The sequence below is a fragment of the Mirounga leonina genome, unplaced genomic scaffold, assembly GCF_011800145.1.
Source record: "Mirounga leonina isolate KUSES-001 unplaced genomic scaffold, KU_Mleo_1.0 Mir_376, whole genome shotgun sequence".
Classification (NCBI taxonomy): Eukaryota; Metazoa; Chordata; class Mammalia; order Carnivora; family Phocidae; genus Mirounga; species Mirounga leonina.
The window spans coordinates 2,700,400-2,708,314 of record NW_023270718.1 but is presented as its reverse complement, the minus strand read 5'-3'; the positions used below and the strand labels follow the sequence as shown (position 1 = coordinate 2,708,314).

General features: G+C 58.8%; 2 protein-coding genes across 5 annotated transcripts in view; one reads left to right on the top strand and one right to left on the bottom strand.

Moving 5' to 3' along the window:
• Positions 1–599: 599 nt before the first annotated feature.
• Positions 600–4,668, top strand: PGLYRP1 (peptidoglycan recognition protein 1). Its single transcript, XM_034986811.1, has 3 exons — positions 600–974; positions 3,482–3,603; positions 4,184–4,668. Exons 1-3 carry the CDS (start codon positions 685–687, stop codon positions 4,360–4,362), a joined length of 591 nt encoding a protein of 196 aa, XP_034842702.1. The 5' UTR covers positions 600–684; the 3' UTR covers positions 4,363–4,668.
• Positions 4,669–4,957: 289 nt separating this feature from the next.
• Positions 4,958–7,915, bottom strand: part of CCDC61 (coiled-coil domain containing 61) — a 26,555-nt gene continuing 23,597 nt past the window's right edge. For 3 of the 4 annotated variants that reach the window (XM_034986807.1, XM_034986808.1, XM_034986810.1), the window contains 6 exons: positions 7,156–7,325; positions 6,972–7,047; positions 6,512–6,654; positions 6,354–6,432; positions 6,124–6,178; positions 4,958–5,438 (listed from right to left, as the gene is read on the bottom strand). In XM_034986807.1, the coding sequence (XP_034842698.1) occupies positions 5,217–5,438; positions 6,124–6,178; positions 6,354–6,432; positions 6,512–6,654; positions 6,972–7,047; positions 7,156–7,325 (745 nt within the window). In that variant the 3' untranslated portion in view covers positions 4,958–5,216. The remainder of the gene's footprint in view (positions 5,439–6,123; positions 6,179–6,353; positions 6,433–6,511; positions 6,655–6,971; positions 7,048–7,155; positions 7,326–7,915) is intronic. The other variant, XM_034986809.1, reaches the window with a different exon arrangement.

The window sequence follows — 7,915 nt, the reverse complement described above, 5'->3', positions numbered from 1 at the left end:
AAAAAAAGGGGGGGGATTAAGAGGTACAAACTTCCAGTTATAAAATAAGTCACAGGGATGAAAAGTACAGCATAGGGAATGTAGTCAACAAGATCACTACTGCATTGTTTGGGGACATCTGGGGGCCACACTTATCACGGTGAGCACTAAGTAATGTACAGAACTGTCGAATCACTATGTTGTACACCTGAAAATAACATAAAGCTGTATGTTAATTACACTTCAATTTAAAAAAAAAAGGGGGGGGGGGGGGGGGCTTTTGTTACCCTGGTCCCTCCAGGAGAAGGACAGAGGAGGCTCAGGCCCCCAGCCCCTGTGTTAATGTTCCCAGTGAGTTGTTCAAAGCCCCACTGAAAGGAGAGACAAAGCTGGGCAGGGCGCCAGGCCCTTGCTCTTCCAGAAACCACAGGGCGAGATGGCCAGAGGCCTGTGCAACCCTCCCCACCCTGACTCTCAGCTAGGAGAGAGTCCCCTTGGCTTTGCCATGGGCTCCCCACTTCCCCACCTCACCACACCGCATCCTGTTGCAGTCCTGCCAGAGAAGGAAGCGGAATCTGGGGTCAGTGTGACCTGCCTGTCCCGCCAGGGTGTGAAGCAAGGCCCTCCCCACCGCCCGGCCCCAGCAGATAAAGGTGGCCTCGGCCCGCGGTGAACTCCTAGCCGTCCCTGCGGGCCTCACCTGCCATGCCCGCCCCTTGCGCGCTGCTCGCCTGGGCCCTCCTGGCTCTCCTCGGACTTGGGCTCGGAGGGCCTAGAGAAGAACCCCCAAACCTCTGCTGCCCCATAGTGCCCCGGAGAGAGTGGAGGGCCCCGGTGTCCAAGTGTTCCAAGAAGTTGAGACTGCCCGTGCGCTACGTGGTGGTGTCACACACGGCCGGCAGCCCCTGCGACTGCCCGGCCTCGTGCCTGCAGCAGACCCAGAACGTGCACAACTACCACTCGGGGACGCTGAACTGGTGTGACGTGGGCTACAAGTGAGTGCGGAGCGGAGGCTAAGGCCGGTGCCCCAGCGGGTGGAGGGAAATGTGTGGAGGCCTGAGGGACCCCCGGCAGGTCTAGAGCCCCCTGGCCGCCAGTCCTCGCAGCTTGCTTTCTCCCCAGGGCGGGCACACAGGACTGCGCATGTGCGCGCGGCACGCAGGTGCTAGGAAGAAGGGAAAGGGCTGAAGTCCAAGCCCTGCTCCCCGGAGGAAGGGACAGACTACCAGCACAAAAGAAAGAGTCCTCTACACTGGAGTCCCTTCGTAAAGTCTGCCGCCTCTGTTGGGAAGCAGACAAGCAGGCGGGTTCAGCGTGGGGGTCGGGGTGGGGTCCAGTCTCAGCTCTGCTTGTTGCTGGCTGAGACCTGGGGCAGGGTCACGAACGCTCTCCCCACTTTGGTTTCCTCTCCCTCCTCTGCCCCCACCAGGTCACTAAATCAGCCAATACATACATGCAAAGCCCTTAGGGCACCACCTGGCATGCAGTGGGAACCCCCAAGTTCATGGGCTCTTGCCCTTAGGCACTTATTATGTGCCAGGCCCTGCCCGGGTGCTGGGATGGGGGAGGCATGAACAGTGCGAATCTGGCCCAATGGGATTTAAAGACCAACGGGGAAGAACAGGTGGGAAACAAGCAAAGGAAACCAGATGAATTCAGAGGGTGATAGAAGCAATAGGGCGGGGCGGTGGGGGGGGGGGACTCAGGTGGCTCTGGGATGGGGGGCTGCGGCAAGAGTGGTAAGCTGAGGGTCCAGCAGGGGTAAAAGCTATGAGGGCAAGTGAGAGGGTCACGCCTGAAGGACAGAGGTCAGGATGGCTGGAGGGAGCTGGGAGGAGTGACATGAAACGAGGAGGACCGGATCGGCAGGGCCTTGTGGACCACGGTAAGGAAGACAGGAGCCGGGGGAGGGATGTGAGCCTGCTAGGTGGAAGCAGCTCCCCCTGGCGGCTGTGGGGAGAACAGCCTGCGGGTGGGTGACGGCAGAAAACAAAAGGACTGCGAAGATCTGCATCTGGGGGCCGTGCCCCCCAGCTCCCTTTCCGGGGTAACAGGCCGCGGCCCCATACAAGGGCTTCCGCAGCGAGTGAACTTTGAACCCTACAGGTTCTCAGACCTTGGTAAACACCAGTCACCGTACTGGAAATCCAGGTTCCCGGGTTCCGCCCTTAGAGATGGCTTCCAAGAGGGGTAGGGTGAAGCTCGGGAAGCCGATGACCTCATTGGAAGTCTAGACGCCTCCGAGGGTATCCCCAGCTCTTCTGGCTCAAGCTTTTACATTTCAAAGGCTCCAACTTCAAGGCTTTGTCTCCAAGACTCAGGTGCTCGGATGCTAAGGGTTTCCATGAGGTAGTGAAGACAAAGCTTGGCTCCCCAGCCTCTGACCTCAATCGCCTTATAGAAAAGCAGACTGAAGTCTGTTTCTCAGATTTTAGGATTTAGAGTCTGATCCCAACATTCTGGATCTTCCTTCTTGTCACATCACATTCTGAGTCTCAGTATCTTTACTTATAAAAAGGTTCTTCACTTGACCCACCTAGTGGTGGTGGAGGTTTAAACTAGATGCTTCCATTTCACAAATACACAGGGAGTCCCAACTGCCTGTGCCAGGTGTTGGGGCTGTGATAAAGCCATAAGCAGCCCAGTCCTGGGGGCCAGCATCACCATGGAATTTCTAGTCTCTTCAGAGCCAGATTCTGATTCGGGCTTCCTGCGTGGGAGATTCAGGACCCAAAGATTCTTAAGTTCCAACATTCTTTACGTCCTTGGTGACTGTGAGAGCAAGAGGGCAGAGGCAGCAGATCTTGAAACTCCAAAGTGCTGATCTTCTAGTTATTTCCAATGTGCCAAATCAGACTCGCTCCATCAAGGCGTGTCAAATGAGTCTTAAGGATCTGATGCCAGGACTGGAAACTTCCAAGAGGCAGATGCTGGGACTCCAGAGTCTGTATCTGGTTATGATGCCAATCCTTGAGTCCTAGATCCTGTCACTCAGTGTACCCCAGCAGGGAACAGAAAGCAGGAAGCAGGCTGGGCCAAGGGCAGAAAAGCTTCTCAGAGGACAGTTCGGAGAGGCAGGGGTCTATGGGGCATGACCTTGGGGACAACAGCGGCTCCTGCCCCAGAGCATGAGGGCATTCAGCAAATCAAGAGCTCAACAAATCCTCCCAGGAGGCTGGAGGAAGCAAGGAGTAGGATCACGTGAATGGGAGTTCCAGGGACCCGGGTGAGAATCCGGACTCTGTTCCTGTCTGGCTGTGTTGTGTGACTGTGGGCAGACGTCCCCACCTCTCTGATGCTCCACCTGCAGAATGGGGGCAGTACTAACTCATGGGTGGCCGTGAGGGTGTAGTGCTGTGCCTGGCACGTGGCAGGGGCCAGAGGCATTGGATGACAGAAGAGGGAAGTGTTGGGGGAAATTGTGTGTGAGTAGCAGGGGGCAGGGGAGGGGGTGGCATGCCCTCCCTTACTCATCAAGCCCACCCCACCCCCACCCATACAGCTTTCTGATCGGAGAAGATGGGCTCGTGTATGAGGGCCGGGGCTGGGACACCAAGGGCGATCACACAGGCCCCACCTGGAACCCCATCTCCATTGGCATCTCCTTCATGGGTAACTACATGGGTAAGTGTCCAGCTGTTGGCATGGAGGGCCGACCTGGGGTCTGGGGGATGGCGCCGCACGGTATGTAGTCCTTGGGAGGCTCTGCCACTTCCAAGCTCTGTGACATTGGGCAAGTTGAGTCGGCTTCCCCAAGCCTCATCTCCTCCTTTGGATAATGACCATTTCTTTGCAACTGCCTGGTTTGGGCCAGGATGAGTTAATCTGCATAAAAGTTCTTCGGCCAGTCCATGATAAACAGCCACCATCATGAGTAGGACCCAGAGGTCTGGGGGCAGAGGAGGGAGGATGAGCTCTAATCTTGACACCTGCTGAGGGTTTAACCTGTGCCAGGCACTGTTCTGTGATGGCTTTATGTAAAAGAACTCGTTTTCTTGTCCCACAGCCCTGTGGGCAGGTGCCATCATTCTCTCCTTTCGCAGATGAGGAAACTGAGGCACAGCAGGGTTAAGTTCCTGCTAGGGGACTGGCAGACCCGGTTCTGGGCCCCAGGGGGGCAGGGTGCACAGCTGGAAACACTAGCCCACACTACCTCTGTCCCTCAAGGAAGCCCTAGCCTAACTCCTGCGTCTGTCTCCCCCAGAGCGGTCACCTCCACCCCGGGCCCTCAGGGCGGCCCAGAGTCTGCTAGCTTGCGGTGTGGCTCAGGGAAAACTGAGCCCCAGATACGAGGTCAAGGGACACAGGGACGTGCAGCGCACACTCTCTCCAGGCGACCAACTCTATGAGATCATCCAGACTTGGCCACACTACCACGAGTGACACCCTATCTCCTCCACACCTGGAAACCCCACCGCCTCCCCTCCAATCAAGGTGCAGCTCAAACTGTGTTCCTGTGTCCCACCACATGCCTCCCCTCCCTCTCTACCTCCCACAAGACCCCAGCCAGTCCCACCCGCCCCGGGCCCAGCACTCTGTCCTCGCTGGTACTCAGAACCCAGAGGCCCCAACCCTAAACCAAGACCCCAGAGAGCCCAGCTTGTAAGGAACATCACAGCTCAGAACCCAGGTCTCGGGCCAGAGCGCAGGAATCAGCACCAAGATGGCCCAGATGTCACTGACGGCAGCTCAGGGCCGTGAACCATGCTCCAAGACACCCCTTCTCTACCGCTCGGCCAAAGATACCCTGTGCCACATCTCTGCTTGGACCCCTTTGGGGTTGAGCTGCTCACTCCCACCCCTCAGGTCCACCCCATTCATTGCTTTAGAGAGTATGCAAGTTTCTCCTGACTCTGAACCCTAAAGTGCCTCCCAGTCAGAGACATGCCCAGAAATACACCAGGTCCCAATTACGGCCACCACCCAGTCCTCATTTCTCCCCACTCCAGCCCTACCCTTTAGTCATAAGCTGAAGGAGCCCAACAGCAAATAGTTTATTTACAAAATGCACATACCTTCCCTCCCAGCATGCAGTGCATGACGGGGGGGGGGGCGCCAAGGCCTCACACACCTGAAACCCCGGTAGCACCAGCAGGAGAGGAGCCTGAGCAGGGCTGCCCGCCCCCCCACTCCGAATCCAGCAGTGGGTGAGGGATGGAGGGGCAGTACTCCAGGTCGAGGTCACGACCGTGTGTCCAATTGGTTCATATATTCCTGCAAGGCCTTCAGGCGGGCATCTATTTCGGCCATGTCTGCTGCCTGGTGGTCGGAGCTGTACTCTGAGAGTGGGTGTGGGTGCAAGGGCTGTGAGGGCCCAATACGCTGCCCTTGGGCTGGGGAGGGCGGTAAGGGAGAGGGAGATGTGGAGTCCCAGGCTCACCTTTCATAGGGACCCAGCCCCCCGAATTGGTCAGGCATCTCTGATGGCGGCTGCGTTCCACAGGGGTGGGCTTCTGCTGCTGGGGGAGACAGGAAGAGGGGGTTAGGTATCCTCCCTCTATTCCTGTCCCCCAGATCCCACTGGAAATTTTGAACCTAAGGACCTCAAAGAACAAGCGCTGACGCCCACTGGGCACTTACTAGATGCAAAATCACCTCCTGGTATCTCCACCAGAACCCTCTAAGATGAATACTATTACCACCCCCATTCAACTGATTAAGAGACTGAGGCTGAGAACTAGCGTGAGCCACACAGGTGACAGGAAGGCGGGGCCAGGTTTTAAGAGCTGGCACTTTGAGGCCAGGGCTGGTGCCCTTAGCTGGTATCATCTACCCCACCCCACCCCCACACTCCGCTCCAATCCAATGGTCTCAAAACATTCTGCGTCCAGACGCATTTCAAGAGACACCTCTGCGGGGCGCCTGGGTGGCTCAGTCGTTAAGCATCTGCCTTTGGCTCAGGTCATGGTCCCAGGGTCCTGGGATCGAGCCCCGCATCAGGCTCCCTGCTCGGCGGGGAGCCTGCTTCTCCCTCTCCCACTCCCCCTGCTTGTGCTCCCTCTCTTGCTGTGTCTGTCTGTCAAATAAATAAAATCTTAAAAAAAAAGACACCTCTGCAACCTGAGTCCCCCAGAATGGAATCATGGGCTTTTGGTGGCTTCATGCTGCCCCTACCTCCTCCATGGTCTGGGGAAATACACTCACCGTGTTGGACCCGCCCCAGGTGGTGGGGCTGGGAGGCTTCCCGCGGCGGCGAGCGCTGACAGGAGAGAGTGTTGAGGCACTAGCGGGAGGAGCCTTGGGCACCTCCCACCTCGCCCTCCCCGGTGGTTCAAGGCTCCCGCCTCCATCACCCAACCTCCCTGCAAAAGACTGTTTCCAGCCTCCCCAGACCCCCGCTTGGAGGTGGTCCTCTCCTCGCGCCCAAGTTTTACCCCCTAGGAAGGGAATCGGAGAAATCCTCCAACTCGCTGCAGGAGCCGGCGGATGAGCAGCGGCTGCGGAAACTGTCCACTAGAAGGGGGAGGAGAGAGTGAGCCTCCCGCGCTCGCCGGGGCGCCCAGCCCGCCCCGCGCGCTACAGCCCAAGTTACCCGAGGAGCTGCGGTTTCGCGAGCGGTTAGCCGCGTCCCCTCGGCCGCTCACGGCAGCGGGGGGCCGAGTCTGGCGAGACCAGGAGATGGACGGGCCGTCCCCGCTTCCTCCGCTGCCCAATCGGTTCCGCTGCTGCTGCTGCCTGGGGAGCGGAGAAGGAGACACCCACCTGTGTGCCCAGCTAATGCTAGGAATGGCGTCGCTGGGCCCCTATGGGCACAGCTGAGGTCACATAAGAAAGGGAAGGAAAAGGCCTGCGGACACACAGACCGGGTGGTGGGGGTCAGGGGAGGAGGTGGAGGTCAGGTGAAAAGCAGGCGCAGGGAAAGGGAAAGGGAGAGACGGGGCAGGTGACCGATGACGGAGACAGATGGGAGACGGGGATGGATGAGAGCACAGGTCGGGGGGCCAGTTAAAGGCGCAGGGATATGGGCACGTAAGGGGGAAATGGGCGCTAACTTCATCTTGATCTCTCTCTGCTTCTTCTCCTTGGCTTTCACAAAGGCTGTGGGGTCGAAACGGGGCACGCGACTACCTAGGATGGGGTGGGAGAGTGAGGAGAGAAGAGGCTGGGGTCACAGGAGCACGCCTCCACAGCTCCAGTCCACCCCCCACCCTCCCACGGGCAGGACAGGGCAGAGACCTGTGGGCGAGGGTGAGGGGCGGGCAGGGCGGCCTCGACTCCGGCCCCCCCGGCCGCTCTCCCGGGAAGAAGAGCGGGTGGCACCGCGACCGCGCGATGTGGAGCGCTCCCGCGACGTCGAAGCCCGATCCTCCCGGGCTCGGGGCGGCGGCACGGGCGGAGTCCGTCTCCTGGAGCACAGGGCCCACTGTCAGTTTCCCGCCGGCCAGCTCCTATGTCAACTCCTATCTCAAGCCTCTTCTCGGATCACACCATCTCCGAACCTTCAGGTCCACCCCACCAACTCCTAGACACTCACGCCCTTGCATATGACCCTCACAGGTACCTTGTCCCAGGCTCCGCCCCTCTCGGAGCCCCAGAGAACCCCCCCAAAAGAAACTGTCACTTCCCTACATCCGAACAAACCCCCTTCACCGGACCCTTCTTCCTGAGGTCCCCCACAGCTCCCTAGAAATCCTTCCCAATATTCCATCACCCACCCCAATAAATAACACTGGACGTCAACCAGATCCCCACCAGTTGGGCCACGCCTTTTCGCTCTACAAGATCCTCAGGTCCCACCCCTTCCCCCCCCCCCTTATCTCCAGCCCTTCCTCCTGACTGACGCTTCAAGCGCCGCCTGCAGTGTCCAACTTTCCGCCCCACGCAGTCCATCAGATTCCTTCCACCCCTCCATCCCCACCCACTCGCAGCCTCCCCTCCATTCAGGCCCCGCCCTCCCACCCAACAGACTGCACCTACTCCCCAGGCCCCGCCCCCC

What these genes read in the sequence shown, in the direction of transcription:
- PGLYRP1 (XM_034986811.1), top strand. Translation starts at nt 685, where the DNA reads ATGCCCGCCCCTTGCGCGCTGCTCGCCTGGGCCCTCCTGGCTCTCCTC. An exon ending in TGGTGTGACGTGGGCTACAA is followed by an intron (nt 975 to 3,481) that starts GTGAGTGCGGAG and finishes CCACCCATACAG; the next exon opens with CTTTCTGATCGGAGAAGATG. An exon ending in CTTCATGGGTAACTACATGG is followed by an intron (nt 3,604 to 4,183) that starts GTAAGTGTCCAG and finishes TGTCTCCCCCAG; the next exon opens with AGCGGTCACCTCCACCCCGG.